The sequence below is a fragment of the Chinchilla lanigera genome, unplaced genomic scaffold (genome assembly GCF_000276665.1).
Source record: "Chinchilla lanigera isolate Chin_1 unplaced genomic scaffold, ChiLan1.0 scaffold00082, whole genome shotgun sequence".
Lineage (NCBI taxonomy): Eukaryota > Metazoa > Chordata > Mammalia > Rodentia > Chinchillidae > Chinchilla > Chinchilla lanigera.
Window position 1 is genome coordinate 1622548 of NW_004955483.1, and position 20089 is coordinate 1642636.

The 20089-nt window shown below is 41.3% G+C and overlaps 1 protein-coding gene across 5 annotated transcripts in view; it reads right to left on the reverse strand.

Annotated features, from left to right (window-relative positions):
• Positions 1–20089, reverse strand: part of Lrrc16a (leucine rich repeat containing 16A) — a 306943-nt gene that overhangs the window by 158692 nt on the left and 128162 nt on the right. For all 5 annotated transcript variants that reach the window (XM_013503829.1, XM_013503832.1, XM_005403347.2 and 2 more), the window contains 5 exons: positions 19500–19559; positions 13435–13556; positions 5000–5097; positions 4582–4652; positions 4232–4305 (listed from right to left, as the gene is read on the reverse strand). In XM_013503829.1, the coding sequence (XP_013359283.1) occupies positions 4232–4305; positions 4582–4652; positions 5000–5097; positions 13435–13556; positions 19500–19559 (425 nt within the window). The remainder of the gene's footprint in view (positions 1–4231; positions 4306–4581; positions 4653–4999; positions 5098–13434; positions 13557–19499; positions 19560–20089) is intronic.

The following is a 20089-nucleotide window of genomic DNA, read 5'->3' on the forward strand; positions in this document are numbered from 1 at the left end:
AAGATAGGAATGATTTAAAGCATGGGTTAAACGCACATACTATATGCCATTTTATGGAACTGATTTGAATAGCCATAGATTTTGGTACCCATGGGGTTCTGGCACTAATTCCCAGGGATGCCAAGCAATGACTGCAATCATCCCATAGTGGAGGACCCTGACCTAGAGCAGAGGTCTGCAAACTACACCTCATGTACCAATGTGTATAAATATAGTTTTATTAGAGCCAGGGATATAGCTCAGGCAAGTGCAAGCTCCTGAGTTCGATTCCCGGTACCAAAAATATTACATCTATATATGGATAGATAGATAGATAGATAGATATAGATATAGATATTTATTTATTTATAGTTTTATTATAATACAGCCACTCTCATTCATTGACATGTTATCTAGAGCTGCTTTCACACTACAATGTGGCATTATACACAGATGTTCCCCAACTTACAATGTGCTACTTCCCAATAAGCCCATCATACACTGAAACTATCATAAGTCAAATATGTGTTTGCTGGGTGTGGTGATGCACGCCTGTAATCCCAGCATTCAGGAGGCTGAGGCAGGACAACTGCTGCAATTCAAGGCTAGCCTGGGCTATATAATGAGCTCGAGGTTAGGCTGTTCTACCATGTTAGACCCTATCTCAAAACAAAAATGAGTTTAACACAGCTAACCTAGCAAAAACCACAGTATAGCAACAGTGCCTGCTGCATCTCCTTGTGGTCACACAGCTACTCCACAGCTATAGCTCACTGCTGCTGTCCAGCACCAAAAGAGAATATCCACTGGCACTATAGCTCAGTGGTAGAGTATATATTCATGGGGCCTTGGGTTCAAGTCCCAGCACTGAAGAGGCACGGGGACAGATAGAGAATCAATCATACCACACATTGCTAATCCAGGAAAAGAGCAAAGATCAACACTTAAAATTTGAATTCCAGAGTCTATTGGATAAATATTGCTCTTGCAATATTTAATTTGGCATTATAATTAATATCTGAAAGTGAAAGGGAGTCTATGTATGGGTTAAAAGCACATACTACATGCCATTTTATGGAACTGATTTGAATAGCCATAGATTTTGGTACCCATGGGGTTCTGGCACTAATTCCCAGGAATACCAACCAATGACTTTATAATGCCAAACTTTCATTAAGTCAAAAGCCATCACTAAACAAGACCTTCAGTAACTGCAACAACTGTTTGGTTCACAAAGTCTAAAATATTTACTACCTGATCCCTTATAGAAAATATTTTCCAATGCCTGATCAAGACTCTCAGGGATGAAAACTTCTTTTTAGCCTCTTGATAAAGCAAGGCAAGTAGATGATTTCGTCCACCCACTTAATTTAGTATATACAGAGACACTGAAAATTCTCAGCTAAAGCATCCACTTATAGGAAAACTAAAAGTTGGATAAAATTACTTGATCTTTAGCTACTATATGTACACTGAGTAACTGTATGTAATGGCTTCTTTAAACATTGCCATCAAATGACCAAGGTAAGCACAACAGGTTCATAGGAAAGCTTCGCACAGAAGCTGGGCATAATGTATTTAACAGTACAAAAATCGTGACGGGTGCAATAAACTGACTACAAAAAAGTACCACAAGATACCTGTGGCATCTTCACACCTGCAGGTCAGACATCCTCCACGTACAGCTCATAGACTCCTGGGGACCCTGAGACCACTCAGAGGGCTCACAAGGTCAAGAGTGTTCTTCATAATGAGACTAAACAAACAGCTCTATCCCACTGCCGTGAGTTTGCACAAACATGCAGAAGCAGTGTCGAGGAAACCGAGGGTGCATGAGCAAGAACCAGGCAGGAGCACCACCCTGATCTAGTAGTCCCTGTATCCTCCACACCTCACTCTCAGCTTGTTTTTAGTCAAATGTCAATTTCATTTCGGAACATCCTTGATGAACAGGAAAAAATACTCACTTTATGAAAGTTAGGCACTTGAGCTCACACTTAAAAACTCCATGTAACAAAATGGGAAGTATATACACAATGCTTCCTTCTCCCACCAAACTGGTGATGGTCTATTATAAAGTATTTGCATGACAGCTGAAGTTGTACAAAGAAACAGCTCCCTTTTTTCATAGGATATCATGAAAACATGACAACACAGGTATTCAGAGTGGAGATTTGACAGGCATTGCTCTAAACTGTAAGCATTATGTTAGGCACTTTAAGGAAATCACATGATTAATTAGTAAAATTATACTGATCAAGCAACAGTCTGAATTTTGGTAAACTGTTATTCAACACTATGACTTTGACAGCCAGTTGTACTTAAGACTTTTTGAAAGGATTAATAGTGACACCAATTAAATGCCTTCTTTTTTTGCTATTGTATACTAGCAAAATATTTGGAAGCTACATCCAATTCTGTGAACAAATATACTTTAATGATCAATGTACAATGCTAGAAAACCACGTATGGCTAAGATCCATTCAAAGAGAGCAAGTGCAGCCAGGCGTGGTAGCACATGCCTGTCATCCCAGCACTTGGGAGGCTGAGGCAGGATGACCATTGTGAGTTCGAGATCAGCCTGCGCTACAAAGTGAGCTCAAGGCCAGCCTGAACTGCATAGCGAGACCCTGTCTCAAAAAGAAAAAAAGAAAGAGAGCAAGTGGATTTTAACATAGCATAATACAAAAATATTCATTAACATGGTTCCAGATTTTACATTGCTACTCAACTTTAAGAAACCACCACTTACTGAGTTATGATGAATTAGCAAAGACTATCCACAAGTATGCGAAAAGGCTGTTGAAGATCCTCTTTCCTAACTAGATGCCTACATAAGACAGGGTTTTCTTTAAATACTTCAGTCTAAAGAGCATATCACATGAGACTGGAAGCAAGGCAGATGTGAGAATCCAGCTGTCTTCCAGTAAGTCAAACATTAAAAGAGATCAGCAGAAAGGCAACCCAATGACACATTTCTTGCTTATTTACATTTGTTTAGGAAAATATAGTTATTCCTCATAAAAACGGTGTCTATGCTGGCATGTAGTGGTGGTTTAGTAATGCTATCTTTAAAGGAAATAATAAATATTTCCAATTTGAGTTTCAATCTGGTATGGTAACTCCCAAAAAATATGGTCCACATAACAGGTCCAATCATTTACAAGAATGTAAAAGAGACATGGAACCAAAAACACTGAAACCTAATACTGTGGGCCTAAATACTTCTATCTTATTCTATGGGAAGTTTCTTTTTTTAAATTGGAAAATACTTACAAAGTACAATATTTTCCCTTTTTCTAGGTTTACTTTTCTATGAACTCTACAGGAAACATTTCACTTGTATTTGAGAATAAGAAGTTTCTTCACAAATAGAAAGAACTCAATGCAGGAGAAAATTGCCTGCCCTGAAGCAAACCCAACTCAGAATCAGAGGCTGAGGCTCAGGGGCCACAGGTCCTGACACAGCCAGACCAGCCACCCGGGCATCAGAGGACCCTGGCTATGCAAAGAGAAGCTGAAACCTCCTAGCATGCAGCCTCCATGCCCTGGTTAGCTGGTCTGAATGCTCCAGGGAGCCCACTGCAATTCTGGTAACAGTTCCCCATGACATTCCAGGTGTCCAAATGGCATAAAAGGTACAGCTAGAAGCTCAGATTTCTCTCACTTCCAAACAGAGAAAAAAGATTTGATGTACTGGCATCCAGAACAGTGGCTACTATGTGCCCAAGAGAAAAGGGAATGGAAGGAACTGAATGAAGACCTTCTTCGGACCCTGTATCACAGGCCTATAGACGTTCAAGTCAAGATTAGAACCTGAAAAAGTCTCTCAAGTAACATGCAACTTGTTTCATGATTTTATTATCAATATCACAAGGCAGATAATGGCATCTGATTTTCACAAACACTGTATCTGCATAAATGCCTGAGTCATTCCCTAATTCATAAAGAAATTGTGAATTAAATGTTAATTGTGAGGATTTCCTCCTAAAATGTAATCCTAGAAATAATGCTATAAAATAGCAATTAATTAAAACTAAACTACATTTTACATACAGAGGAGATTAAATAGACTCTGCAGGCTAGTACAAGAAACTAAGAATTATACTATTACCACAGAAAAATTCAGCATATTTTCTAAATATGAACACACGCCTCCAAAAAGCCACTTGTAGTGAGTGATAAACAATTTTGCAACTATTATTTGAACAGCAAAATCCAGAGATTCTTAAGAAACCCAGAATGGGCTTACCTGTGGTCAAGGTGACTGAAGTCTTGTAAATTCAACTCCCTGGTATCTTGTGTTAGATAAATTGTATCCACATCCTATTTGAAATATAATTCAGTCATAAAGTTAATCTATGCCGATGATCAAGGAAGCAAGACAAATGCAGAAAATTAAAGAGTACCACACGCAGATCTTTATGTAATCTGAGGAAGAAAGATCTTAAGCAAAACATGAATATGGGAGAGGAAGGGAAGGAGAGAGGGAGGGAGGGAGATGGAGAGGGACAAGAAGACAGGGACCGACAGAGACAGACAGACATGAGACTATTCCCCAGGTGTGTCTGTGGGCATGCACACATACACAGATACCCTTACCCACTGCACTTCTTCCCGGTATGAAAATCCAAGCCAGTCGCAGACACAGGCATACATCTGAGAAAATCCACCTAACACAGAAGACAAAAACGCTGCGGTCTTGACAAAGTCTTCAGCAAAATGATTTTTAAATAAAAACATGAAAGCTTAAATATGGCTGCCACGGACAACGCTGATGATCCTTTCTGTTTAGGGAAAGGAGTGAACATTCTTCCCCCATCCCTTATGAGCAAACAGCAGGATGCAATTCAGCTTAAATATAGGACTTTTGCCCACCAATCTCAAGTCTGTGCGGTGCTAATTACACCTTGAAACTAATTGTACCTTTACAGTAGCATACTGGGAATAGAACTAACTTCCAGGCAAGGGTCATCATGGCAAGGTTGTTTACATTCTGGAGTTTAAAAGGCATGCTCACCACAGGGCCCCTGCTCAGCCACGGTCTGGCTGTCCCACAGAGCCTGGAGACTGGCCAGGCGCTCAGACGGCTCCATGGAGACCTTTTTCATGATTCTCCTGTAAGATCAGCAGCAAAAGAGTTCAGAAATCAAGTTTCTGGGATAGTACTAGAAGTTTATTTTGCAATGTACCCTTTTTTAAATGAAGATGAGTCCTATTCCAATTTTGGCAAATATACTTCCATTATTTGAGTACTAAGGAAACAGAAATCCATAGGAATGAAATTCTTTATTTAACTTCCCTTTGTAAACCAAAGGCTTAGAAATGCAAAGATTCTCCATGTTGTTTACTTGGTTTATAAGATTTTATTAGAACAGTCAGAAAGTAATGTGTTCTACTTAATGAATTAGGTTGCTTATACCAAAAATAAATTACTAATTTTCAAAGTACTTAATAATACAAATCTCCTAAGTCATCCCCAGTGCTATGAGCAAAAAGCCACCAAGAAACTAATTATTCCACAGTTTAATGGCTATTCCTTTTACCCTTTCTTTACCTGGGCTCTGATTCTACTGCAGCTGAGGCATGTCCAGCCCCTCCTCAGGCCCCAAGGAAACTCCCACCCACACATAAAAAGGCAGGACAGAGAGATGGTTAAAAATGCAGCAGGACACGCCATGGTGTCATTCTTCATAGAATTGACAGAATAAGGGCTCAGCCCATACGGTTACTGAAAGGGAAGGAGGGAGGGATGGAGCAGAGGGAAGAGGGAAGGAAAGAAGTCAGTCCCCAAAGTTATTAGAACAATCTCAATAAATGTCAGCTGATGCTGTCACAGTTACCACACACTAATCATCTAATGAACCGTCTGTGGAATCACTCACTCACTCAAAACATTTGTTAAAGGTCTACAGAGTGCCAAGACCCACTTCCAGGTACAAGGTACACAGTCAGGGACAAAAGAGACACTATTGTTCGTAAAGCTAGAAACCTATGAAGAGAAACAGTCAAATAAACAGTCCATGATGGAAGAGGATTAGGAATGGGAAGTTCAAGGGTCAGGGTGGGTGAAAACAGTACTAAGCGTTCTCTGAAGGAGGAAGGGCTGAGAGGGAGAGCGCAAAGGCCCTCTGCAGTACGTAGCACAGGTTCAGGAACCCTTGCTCACACTTGGGACTGGACGTGTTCAAGCAGCACTCAAAATGTTACAGATTTCAAAGCATTTCTGATTCAGGATGCTCCACCCGGCCATCTCCGCTAAGGCCTGAAGGAGGATAGGAGGAGATGAACAAGTAAAGCACAAGGAGAGGAGCCCCGGCTGGGCCAGAACGTGTTTCATGTGGACAGAGAACAAGGCCATGGAGAGGGGAAAGCTGGGGTAGACCACAACTCAGGAGGGCTCAAAGCAGTGGGCACAGTGTGTTCTGAGTAGAGGGGCACCAGAAGTCCAGGAAGTGGGGCCAGGACCAGCTGTGGTGAACCTGGCAGGGCAAATGAAGAGCCTAAAGTTCACTTCCAGGGCAACGAAGGGCTGCAAAGGAGGGAGGCACTGCAAACAAACACCTGTGTAGGTGGGAACAAAACTAGGAAACAGAAGTAACTTGATTAGAACAGGACTGCGCAGAGCTGTCTGCAGTGAGGCACATGCATGTGTGGAAGCACTGGGCTGATGAGCTGAGGATTTGCTCCTGAGCCCTTAGTTCCCACAGGTGTCGGGACAGGGCCAGTTGGTGGCTGTGGGCTGTGCAGGTGGGTAAGCTAGAACCACACTGTAGCCTGGCTGGGGAAGAGGAGATAGCCCAAGCGTCTGTAGCCTGGGGCCATGAAAAGCTGAACTCCAGGGCTTCCCAGGAATGGACAGTGGAAAGACAAAAGCTGTGGTCAGAGAGGGAGGACCAAGCCACCATTGCCCCACAGATTCTGATTTCAGAGCGTGCTGTTCCAAGAGGTGGCAAGGTCTGGGACATGGCTGCAAACCCTAGGGATACATGAGATGGAAGGTGGAGGTCAGGAGCTGGGTGCTGGGTGCTGGGTCAGTCATCCAGGACAGCGAGACTACTAGAGTGTGAGGGGGTGAGATAAACCCACTGCAGGGAGAAGATCCCCTATCTGAAATGCTGGACAACAAAGGTGTTTCTGATTTCAGAGGTTCAGATTTGAAAATATTTGTATGTGCATAATGATATATATTAGGCATAGGGCCCAAGTTTAAACACAAAATACGCTATGCTTTACATGTACCTTACAAATACAGCCTGAAGGTAATTTTATGATATATTTAATAACATCATGCATCAAACAAAGTTTCATGCATGGAATTTTCCACATGTGGCATTATATTGGCACTCAGAAAGTTTCTGATTTGGAAGCTTTTTTCTGATTAGGGATGCTCAACTCATAAGTCATTCTGGATATATATATTCATTTTTCTTTAAGGATTTAAAAGGACAGCTCTCAATAATAATGCTCTTGGGCATCCTTAACAAACTTTAATCACCTTACAGAGACTGGAAGAAAATGATCCCAGTTATTCCCACTTTCTGAATGGATAGATTCCAGATAAAATCTGCTAGCACCTGAGAAGTTACTAGGTAGACTCATTCTACTCCTGCAGAAAACCTCGAACACATGCCAAAACATCTGAATGCAAATGTTCTGTTGGCATCAAAAATTCTTCTACTCTATTTTTATGATGAAGGCACAAGCCAGTGAGCTCACCTAATGTCAAATGTGCCCCTGTAAGTCCTGTGCAGACTCACAAGAACTCTATGGGCAACACAGTTTTTCTCTATTTTCCCTAAAAACACTTGCAGCAAAGAATTATTATTCTAAAAATCTTCAATTTGGGAGCTAAGGAATTAAACATTCACAATTAAAGTGACATTACAGAACCTGGTGATTTGGGGTGCTTTGTTTTGGTTCACTACCATCATTCTGGTGTTTAGTGGATTTATTGTCTGGCTATATCAAGACAATGATGCCAGATATGCAAAGAAATAGCAGAGTCATCAGAAGGAAGCACAGGCATTCGCACAGCTGCATTTACTGAACTTTGGACACTCCAAGCAGGACTTTAGTCTGACTTTATTTGGGATCACATTTCTTTGTCAAATTCCTGCTTTACTTCAGCCAATCTTCAGACCCTGCTATGTGAATGACAAATAGGATGGGGATTAGCTACACAAAAGCAGAGAGAAACTGAGGCAAAAATCTTGGATGGGTGGAATTAACAGGAGGTTGGCTGTGCTGGACTGGAAATGACCTGAGTGTGTTCCCCAGAGGTTCATGTGCTACAAGCTTGGTTTTCCGCACAGCAGTGTTGAGGGAGTATAAAGTTTTAAGAGGGGGCCTAGAGCCAGGCATGGTGGTGTATACCTGTAATCTAAGGACTTGGGAGGCTGATGTAGAGAGATCACAAGTTCAAGGCTAGCCTGCAAAATTTAGTAAGCTCTAAGTCCGCCTGGACTACAAAATGAGACCCTATCTCAAATAAGAGGTGGGACGGAGTCCTGATTGTGGGTGATCAGGTATGGAACATCCTCTGGAAAGGAATTAATGCCCATTTCACAGAGTGAATTAGTTCCTTTGATTTACTGTTATAAATCAAGGCCATCCCATATCTTTGGCCCTTGCCCTTGCATGGGGCCATTACCCTTTGCTTCTCAATCATGTTGTGATGAGGCAAGGTGAGCTCTTGCCAGAGGCCATAAAGATGAAAGCTTCCAATATGAACTTTCAGGCTCCAGCAACATGAGATAAAACTCTTTTCTTTGTAAAGTATCCAATATAAGGTATTTTGTTATAGCAACAGAAAACATATATGAAAATGACAGTTAAGCACGCTGGGGGGAAACATAAATATATAGTTTTACAAACCAGAGATGCAATTTTATTTCAAAAGCAACAATGGACATTCACACTCAAGAGTGCAGGGAGATCAGCTGGAGAACAAGGACCTAGGCAGCTTGAGTAGGCATGTGGGCAATCCCTGTGCAGAGGTGTCAGTCTGAGTTGCCCCCTGTAGCTCCACTTTGGAATAGTTCTCATCCATCTTTTTTTTTCTAGTGAGATATCAGGAGCAAAAGGAGTCTCATGAAGCAGGTGTACTTATTTCCATAAGAGACAATGAAACTCCTGGAAGGTGGGAACTGTTTCTTCTATATTCTAACACTTCTCACACCCCTCCTCACGTTGTTTTCTGCCTGCAGCTAAATGACATCAAAGAGCAGATCAGTGGAATCGTGACTCACATACACACATAGGCAGAAAGTGGCAGGCAGAGAGATAGATAGACAGAGCATTTGCTGTAGAAGGAAAATACAAATCCTAGAAAACAGACGAGACCCGTCACTCACTTGCAGGGCAGAGTTAGAGCTGAATCCACGACATCTGCATTATATGCATTTAATTCACACAAGATTTAAAAAGTAGTTACATGTGGCAAAACATAGTGAACTAGGTGACAAGTACACCAACTCTTTATGCAAATCTCATGATAAACTGTTGACATGAAAAAATGTCTAAATTATTTTAATCCACATAAAATAGCAGCCTAAGCAAGATGGCAATCATTCCCGCCATGGGACTTGTTTTAGTGGTGCCAACCCCACTGGAACTAAGGCCGTCCTCTGCCACAGTCAGAGAGCAAGCAAAGCACTTTTTGTTCATTTATGCACAAACTCCTGTTTGCCATTTTTTTTTTCTTGCAGTAACCTTATTTTCATACATTGGTCAATGTTTGATGTCATAAAGCATCTGGAAAACCATTTTTATTACCACAGGGAAGAAACATTGTTGCAACACACTAATGTTAATTCCAGCCAATTTTCAAAGGTATGGCACACACACACACACACACACACACACACACACAAAAAAAAAAAGATGCCAAAAACATAGGGAAGATATCATGGTTACTGTTGTACCAAGAAAAGAGAATATTAACCATATTGAACCAAAACTAAAATAAAATCACAGAAATGCAATCAACTTATATGTAACTTAAAAAAAAAAAAGCATAAGCATCAGAGAAATTCCATGCACACATCAACGATCCCTTTTCCCACAGGGCAGGCATTCATCCCAGCGCCCTGGCTATATGCACAAGCTCACAGAGCTAGGATTTCCAGAGCACTGTACAGGCAGCTTCCACAGGGTAAAGTCATCCTCACGACACTGCATTCACATCACCCATCCCATTTCACAGATGCAGGCCCTGAGCCTGTGATCACACTCCCAAGCTTAGGATCCAGCCTCCTCCAGTCCCACCCAGCCCAGCAGGCTCACAGCACACCTGCCAAAGTGTCTGCAGGCCACCCTGAGGCTTGGGTTCAAAGCTGTCCAGAGCTGGGCTCATCTCTCCCTCGTAGTAGTGCCCACAGGCTGCACTGGCTGCTGTCCCCTGATGTGTCCGCCTCAGGGCCAGGGCCCCAGAACTTACCAGGCCCATCTCCTGCAGCGAGAAGCCTCCTCTCAAAAAAACAAACCAAAACCAAATGTTCTGTCCTTGATTTCCCAGCTAAATATGACTTTCTCTTCTCTGAAATCAGAGAGCTTCACACTCTCTGTTATGTTATTTGTGGAGATTTTTACATTAACTTTTAACTATAAAATCTTAGAGGGCAAAAAAGACTTTACTCCTCTGTGTATGCCTGAGGAGTTTCTTGAATTAAGATTTTCAACATTAGTTCTAACTTGTACTAATGACTTCATTTAATGTGTGAAAACAAAAGTCCAGCGTTAGGTTTGAAAAACAGCCAAGCTTTTTGATATTAGAATAGCTGAAGGCTGTAACACAAAATAGCTTTAGGAAGAGAACTGTCATTATAAACAATTTTGTGAAAACAGATTAAACAGCACTTAAGCTATTAATATTTCCCTTGTATCCCTCCAGTCTTAAAGGTATGGACTCCAGTGAAAGGTACTAATGATAAGGATAAGAATATTAACCTAAAAAAAATGTTAATAATGGCTTGATGTGGGATGATCTTTAAAAATTAATTTCTAATTTTTGTTTTTTAAATACTATTGGCATTCATTCTGAAATCAGCTTTTTCATTCTGAAATTAGATAAGAGAAAAATGCCATTTTTGTAGGAAAAAAGAGGGAAAGATAAATAATACATATCTGCAGAAGGGAGGTGAGAAGAAAATATCATGTGAGTATTAATTTTAATGAAAATTCTTCATCTTTTCTTATCAGCACTCTCTTGATTGTAAGAGGACTGATTATATGTTGTAGAAATTTACATATCTGTATATATTTCATTTTCATCCTGGAAGTTATTTTCAGAATTTTATGTGGGTAAATTCAGTGCATTCAACATATAGTCTCATTTATATACAGCCAAACTTAGATTACTGGAGAACTAATGTTCTAAACTGACGGTTGCTCTGGCTCCGCCTCCTCCTGATTCTCCCATATCCTGACACCTACTTGTCAGACACATGCCTATTTCTTGGGCCCCACCAGAAACACCCTAAGCCAGCACAGGGTGAAAACTGGAGTCTGAAAGGACCACGTGATGGGTGTGGTAATGTATTCATGGGGTAAATGCCTCCAATACTTGAGAATTCCAAATCTAGATTCATATTCTTCAATTTATTACAAGTGGGATATGTGACATTACCAAGGACATATTTTATCTGTTCTATGTTACGTACATAAAAGAAGTATTTCCCTTACTCTCAGTGTTGATTTAAGGCACACGGGGAGTGTAAAAGAAAGGATACAGTTAATGGCATTTCCAGCCTCTCTAGTCACAATAACTAACACCAATGTCACTGCATGTGTGCATTTTCCCTGCAAACATCATGTAATACAAACTAAAGAACTTCACGGATAAGGACAAACCATAGCAGTCATAAGCTATTACAAGCTTATTGTGACAAGCTAAATGTGAGGCCTTTCAAACCAGAGCAGTGGGAATAAAACCGAAAATGAAACTGCTGATTTCCCCCTAAAATTCCTACAATATTAAGTAAAGCCATATTTTAAAGAAAATAGAGATTCTAAATATTGCTCTGAAGCGTCTTTAATGCCCAGGGTGTCACAAGCAGTCATGCAGTAAGCCTGTGTTTAATAACTTTCATACTCCTCCAGTGTTAACCCAGAAAGAAAGAGAGGCCATCCTGTGGCTGTAACGGTGCAGGTAACTGTAGCTGCTATGAGTTTGAGTTCGTGACCACCCCCACTGGTTCTCTCCTAATCAATCCTAAGGGAAGTTTACCTCTCAGTATTTCACCAGTGCCACTAAGCAGTGCCACTACTGATTCAGGACATGCCTGTGGCCTGAGAGAGAAGACCTAAAGCTTTGGCCAGGAGTCAGAGAGTAATTTACTACCAGCTTGTCCTTCCCCACTCTGACAGGAATCACTCAGCCTCCACTCAGCAACCTGTTATTGTGAGGATGGGACTGAGCTTTAGAAGAGAGGAGCGGAGAGAGGGAGAAGGACCAGCCCCATAGGGTCCGAAAAAAGGAACAGCACAAAGAGAATCAAGCCCACCCTGAAGGACAGAGACGAAGCTGCCTTCCATCACTCAAAGGGTCTGAAAGTCATGAAGCCTATGTTTTTCTGCTCTGCTCTTTAATTTCCCATTGAAGGCCCATGTTAAAAAAAGGACAGGGGATTCGGAACTCTCCTTCCACCACCCCAAGGCAGGTACCCAGCTGGCCTTCCTGCACGCATCCTTAGGCCTCCCCTTGCCAGTGCATACCTCGACATTCCCCAAGTACGTGGTGGGAGAGGACTTCCCAGTCACCAAGACAGCCACAGGAAAGTGTCCCAACTCCGGACTACTGTTTAGGATTTTCTACCATTAGTACCTCTCTGCCTTTCCACTTCAGCCAATCTAACCCCTTAACCCCGCCATTCCAATCCCAGCTACAGTGTTATCCCAGCATAAAATCCTTGGTTAAAATGCTTAACAAAAATATGAGGACACATATGGATAAAAGTTACTAATATCCCTAATGTGCTTATTGAAAAACTAAAGGAATATCTGATATTAAAGCAGCAGCAACTAATTTTTGGCTTATTTTTTTTTAAGTTTCCTCTTACTGAGAAATAAAGAAGGGAAAGGAAGAGATGGTTAATATTATACTTGATGCTTTAATACAAAGCATGCAGATGCCGGAATTCTGCTAATAGCCATGAGTAAATTTCTACCACAGTAATTATATTTAAAAGGTTCCTGTTTTAGTCTCACAAGTAGACCTTAAAGGACTTTCAAGTCTCATTATCACTTAGGTTTTTAAATAAGGCACAGCCCTATACCAAACCGCACCATGTTTTGTAGACACAAGGTTTGAGCTAGGGTTTGGTATTTACTGACTAAGAAAAGAAGCTCGCTGAGAGGGGAAGTCGGTAAGCGGGCAGGAGGAAGCTATCCCTGCATTTGCCATTCTGAGGAAGAACAAGGTCTTGGCCCTCTGCACCCCGCCCTGGGACTCACACAGGCGAGAGGCCGGGGAAGATCTTCCGCAGGCAGGTACCAATGTGACCGAGGATGTCGCTCACATCCTCTGGCGACGCCATCTTCATGGAAATGTTGCACTTCTCTGTCTCCACAACCATCTGCAAGGACAGGATCAGATACTTCTGAGTAATGGGTCCAAGTTCATCCATTCTTAATTTTAAATATTGTGATCTATGTCACAAAGAAATGCACCAGTGTAACAGCAGCTTAGGAAGAACACTTCCTTAAAAGTCCTCATTGAAGTGTCTTCTAGTTCAAAGCCAAGGAACTGAGAGGGCAGAGGACGGAGGGGGTCAGAAGCATCTGGGAACTGAAGCTCAGGTTTCTAAGGGCCCAACTGATAGATTCAAGAGACTCCCTTTGTAACCTAACTGCTTCTCATCCACATTCAGACTTGACTTCCCCTAGGACTCAGTCTGCGGTTTGTCAATCCCTGCTCTCCAGTACACGACTAAGCCCTTATGCAAGTACTCAAGTAGCTACTTAAGAAAAAGAAATGTTTTAGAGAAATCTCATGAGAGGTTTAAATGAAATGTTAAAACCTTTCGCCTGAGAGCAAACAAAAAAAATCAAGGACTTATAAAAAAATTTCAACCTTTCTGAGTAGAGGAAATATTTGGAAAGGATTATATTAAAGCAGCAGGGTTCTTTAAAGAGCCTTTGTGTTAGGCTCAGTGCTACACTGGATGTACAAAACTTACACACATAGAAAGAAAGGTTTACACTGAGGCCGCAAGGCTGGTCCTGTAAGTACAAATCAACCTGAAAAAAGAGGGTAGGTCACAAAAAGGACACCAGGTTGCAGACAGATTTCACATAAAAAAGAATTAACCTCTCTTTTGTTTAAACTGTGCTATTATCTTGTTTCTACATGTAATCCTTTTGCATTTTTGTGGCATCAAAATATCCTCCCCCATTTATTGTCTCTGTTATTTAATCAGTATAAAAATAGGATGGGGGGGGATGCACATCTATGTGCAAAACTGAATCAACAAAGCGATTTTTACAGTTTGCTTTAGATTTCCCTACAGTCAAATGGAAAACAATCATAATCTAAGTCTTTTGACATTTTAATGTTAAAAGAAAACTAATGCAAGACATTTGTCAAAACACTCAGATCAAAGAAACAGGCATCAGTGACGCAAGTCCTTAAACTGTTGTTGTCTAATACAAAACCCTGAAGGAATTTGCCAACAAGTGTTCCATAAGTATCACCTTTATGCTTGTTAGCCGTGTGGAAAAAAGACATGTTTTTATCCTAATTTTCAAAGTATTCTTCAAGTGAATAGAAAAGCCTTTAGAATTCTCTCAAGTAAAGTCTAAGTCTGCCTTCTAGTCTAGAAAGTGATCCAAGAAATATCTACCTGCACCCCAAGAAAAGCAGCAAGCATGACGGTGCATGGTAGTGTTGCGGTAGGAGGTGCTTACTGACCCACCCACTGCTTCCACAAAAGGCCTCGAGTCAGTCTCTGTCCTGTCATCCGCACATATCTCTGTGCATCTGCATGTCTGCTAAAGCCAGATCATTGGGGAGGCAGCGCTGGGTCTGTGCTTAACATCCACCCCCAACCTTCCCACCCAGGGTAATTATACTTTCCACTGCAGGGTACTTTTACATTCTGCCCATCTAGTGCATCTATTCAGTTCACAGTTTGGGTGTGAGTAATTAGTAATTAGTTTATTCTGATTCCATTTAAGCTTAACACCTAATCATCCTTAATTGCACAGGACTGAATAGAATGACAGGGGGAAAAAAAAGGTGACAGGTGGGCAAAGAAATGAGAATTTCAAGTTCAACCTGATGTGAAAGTGCTCAAAAAGCCCTGCCTAAGACGTCACCACTCCGCAGAATGTAAAGGGTGCAACAAAGCCAAGGAGATGAGACCAACATGGAGCAGTCTCGCCCAGATCAAAGACTCCTGTCAAGAGCCATCCTTCCTCCTCTTACAGCAGGGAGAACCAGAACACTGGACACACTCCTGCCTCCAAGACTAAGCAGGACATAACCCAAGACTTGCTACACATTTAAAATGCCAATCAGTTATCAGCCATAGTGTCTTTTTGTATGATTCTAATTTATCATCCCATGTCATCTTCTTTTTTAAGATAGAACAATGTGATCAAACTTTATGAGCAGCATTTTTTTACTAAATCTCAGCAAGCAAATCTGTGAGGTGGTCTTTCCTTCAACAGAATGAGCCAGGGGTGGCTTGCCAATATCACTCTACAGAAGAACAATTACCCTTAGGATGGAAGGCAAAAGTCATGCAGCTTCCCAGCTGCACCAGAAACAACCCAGCAGCTCTGTAACTAACTAACTGCTGCGGGCCTCTGCTAACTGTGACAGCAACAGAAGGGACTCAGAAAACGCTGTCACAGTGACGCCTGTAACACAAGGCACAATCTCCCAGGTTCCAGCAAGAAGAAGGAAAAGAACAGGAATGCAAGCCGCATTTCATTAACTCAGTAACACACCCTTCCCTCCACTCAACACAGTACACGGTGGGGCATCCAGGCACTCCATCTCCATTTACAGACTACAGCAATCATTAAAATGGCAATGACACAAACACTAAATACTAGAGAATGGTGGGAAAGAATTCCTAACCAGGTCAGATCATAAGTGCAGGACACAGACACTGCTATCCTTATGGCTGTATGTAAGATAAATTCAAAGGAAGAGATTAAAGAGACCTGAGGTTATGGAGGTTAGAACCCATAAGTGCACTTGACAAAATACAAATGTTTACCCTGGACATATTGAGTCCCAACCGGTGTGTTTGTGTGTGTGTGTGTGTGTGTGTGTGTGAGAGAGAGAGAGAGAGAGAGAGAGAGAGAATGACAGAGAGAGAGAGAGAATGAGAGAGAGAGAGACAGAGAGAGAGATCTTCTCAGGCAATGGTAAAACCCACCAAACTGGGGCTGAGGCAGGCTCCCATACTCAGCTCCTCTGAACAGAGGGCACACAGAAGGGACAGGACTACAACATGTGATCACAGCGATCCCAGCAGCTACATGGGAGAGTCAGTCTTGCTCTACTATATCCTTTCTCATCATTAACTACCACAGTCAAGCCACATCCTGTATACAGCCTTGACATTAAGACTTCATTATTGCACTCTGCTCCCACTCCAAGTCCAAATCATGGATAGAAACACCCACAAATTTAGGCCAGCTAGAAAGTCCTGGTTAAGGTGTGATATAGCCCTTCACAAGCAATCATTCACTCTGGCATCAACTGGTTTGACCATTTGGGCAAACATGTTGCTGTGACTTTTTTCCCCAAACTCCAGTTTCTGGCCAATGATAAACACATAGGATAAAGCACAGCTCTAAAATGAACTGTAGTAAAGTTCCAAGGATTTGTATGTAATCTCTACTAAAATAAATAAATAAACTAACAGTGTTGACAGTTTCATTTAGAAACATTGCCAACAAACCACACACACACTTTAGTCTTCAAAACTAAAATAAAACAAAATAATAAAGGTCAGAGCAAGAATCTGATTTTAAGTCTTTCCTTAAAGCCACAGTCATTGACAAGGAAAACCAGCAGCACAGAGATGGGCAGTTAGACCAAAGGGGCAGGACTCAGACACTCATTCCTGCCTAGGCAGAAATGGACCCATACTCACACAGACACGCAGTTCTTCACAAAGGAGAAAACCAGTGCAGTGACACACAACAGTAAACAAGTGGCACAGAGACAATTGGACATACCATACACATGCAAAAAACATTTAGCCAGATGTGGTAGCTCACAGCTATAATCTGAGAACCCGGAGAGGCTGAGGTAGAACAAGCCCATCCTGGATTATTTAGCAATTTAATGAGATGCTATCCCAAAATAAAAAATTTTTAAAAGGTTAGGGATGTAGCTTAGTGTGAATGTTTAACTCCTAGTATTGTAAAAAAATAAAAAACAAAATAAAACTTAAATCCAAACATTGCTTTCTATACAAAACTGAGTTCAAAATGGATCATGTATGAAAATATACAACACACAGCTCAAAAAAAAATGATTTCTACCCAGAATCTAGTTTTTAAAACCTCTCAAAATTCAGTAAGACTACAAATAACCAATTTTTAAAATGGAGAAAGATTTAAATGGTATTACACAAAAGAAGATAGTGGGGAGTACACAGATAAAAAAATGCAATATACTTAATCATGAGGGAAATGCAAAATAAGCCACAGTGAAAAAGCACCACACATACCTATCATATACCTATTAGAGTGACTACTGTTCTTGCTTTTGTTTTCCTTTTTCTTTTTGGTGCAGGGTTTCACACATGTAAAGCAAGTGCTCTATCATTAAGCTATACACTCAGCCCTAGCAATGACTAAGTTGCTAAAATTAAAAAGACTGACCATATCACTGTTAGGAATGAGGTAGTGGAACTAGAACCCTTGAGGGTTGTTGGTGGCAATATAAAAGGGTTTGACCTACTTTGGGAAACAGGCTGATAGTTCCTCCAAAGGTTAAATAAGTGTCTATTGATTGGACTAGCATTGCTGGTGGGGGGGTGGGGGGGAGATATAGCTTAATGGCATAAGCTCCTGCCTGGCAAGTGCAAGGTCCTGAGTTCAATTCCCAGTATACGCCCCCCCCCCCCCAAAAAAAAGGATTAGCATTGTTCTTGGTGCGGGGCTGAATGGATTTACTAAAGACAGATGGCCCATGTGGGTGGGGGTGGCACCAACCAATAGGATTATAGCCTGGAAGAAATTAAAAAGGGAAAGAAAGGCTCATTGCTGCTGCTGCTTTTTTCGCTTGCCCGGCCATGGACTGTTTCTCCTCAGCCATGCCACCTTGCTTTGCAACCAGCTGACTATAAACTGAATTCTCTATAAACCATGAGCCAAAATAAGCCTTTTCTCCTTTAACTTGTGGGTGTTGGGTACTTTGTCCAGGCAGTGAGGAAATAACTGAGACACCACTGTTTCACTCCTTGGCATTTACCCATGGGAAATGAAATCAAATTTCTAATTAAAGACTTGTACATAAATATTCATAGCAGTTTTATTTGCCATAGTGAAAACTAGAACCAACCATTCACTAGGTGAATGGATAAACAAGCTGTAACAGAGTGATACAATGGAACCCACTCAGGAATATGAAGGAAGGAACTACTGCAAGATGCAACAAATCAGTCCCAAAATAACTACACTGAATGAAAGAAGACAGGAAAGAGTGTATGCAGCATGATTCCATCCATATAACATTTTAGAAAGTGCAAATTATACCAACAGAGAACAGAAGCCCGGATGGGGGCAGTTTACTAAGGTGCATAAAGTAATTTTAGTGTAACTGACTATACTCAGTAGACATAAGCCCAAAGTTACCAAATTTTACACTTTACTATAGTCAGTTATAGCTCAAAAAAGCTGATTTTTTTAAAAAAAATCTACATTTTTAGCACCAAAATATGATAATTATCACTCTAAGAAAGAACTTCTAGAGTACTGTATGATAGCTTTAAATTTTAGTGTTAAAATTTGTTGTATAGGCCTGGAGTGTAGCTCAGTTGTAGACCACCAGCCATGCATAAAGCCATGAAAGGTTAATTCAGCACTACAAAAACAAAAATGCACAATTGTTGTACGACACCTCTTTGGCTCATGTTGCCTCTAAGGCATAGTATTTTTGTATCCCAATGGCCAACTAACATAAGAGCTAATTTGTTCTTCTCAGTTATGTGTTTTCCTTATGTCTCTCATTCTTAAAATTCTTCTCTCCCCTCATCTTGTTACTCTACTTTGTCTTAAGACAAAACTGGGTATGTGGCACATGCCTATAATTCCAGCACTCTGGGTGGCTAAGGCAAGAGGATTGGAAGTTTGAGTCCAGTCTGGGTAACTTAATAAAACACTGTCTCAAAAGAAAACGGAAGACAGAGGATGCAGCGCAGTGAGAAAGCTGTGGGTTCGATCTCCAGTACGGGTAGAGAGGTGGGGGTCCGAAACAGAATCCATTGCATGGTTTCAGGAACTCAGGATGGAGTGCACTGGTACCGGCAGGCAACAGTCATCACACTCACCTGTGCTGGCCTGGTGCACACCACACCATGAATCTCCAAGTAGCTGAAGGTCAACTCGAGCTGTAGGGGAAACAGAAGCCTGTAAAGAGGATTTAAAAACACACAATTCAAGGCAAAAACAAAATGCTATGATTAGACAACAGCCATATACTTTATTACTGATAATACCTAGTACTCTGGAAATGCAATGGAAAATAGTTGATGAACTGAACTGTTTAGGAGATGATGGTAAGAAAATGGATAGACAAGATTTTTTCAAGTATTTTCAGTCCACATCCACTGCATCTGCACACAGATGAGGAAATATAGAGGTCTGGCTGCGGGGCTGAGGCTTGGGCTGTAGAATAGCTGGAGTTGCCTTGAGATGTGCTCTGCTGTCTGTGTGGTAGACACTGTCTTGCTGAGGGTCAGGGTCTGGTATGCAAGAGCCTGGTGGGAAGCTTTTGGTAGATTTGGCTAATTCTTTCCCATTAATCAATCAATCAATAATATCTGCTGATCTGACTTAAAAACATTGTCAAATCTTCATGCAGCCTGTATCTGTCTCAGCTTCCTAACTAGTCTCTTTGCCTCCTCTTGCCTATGTACCT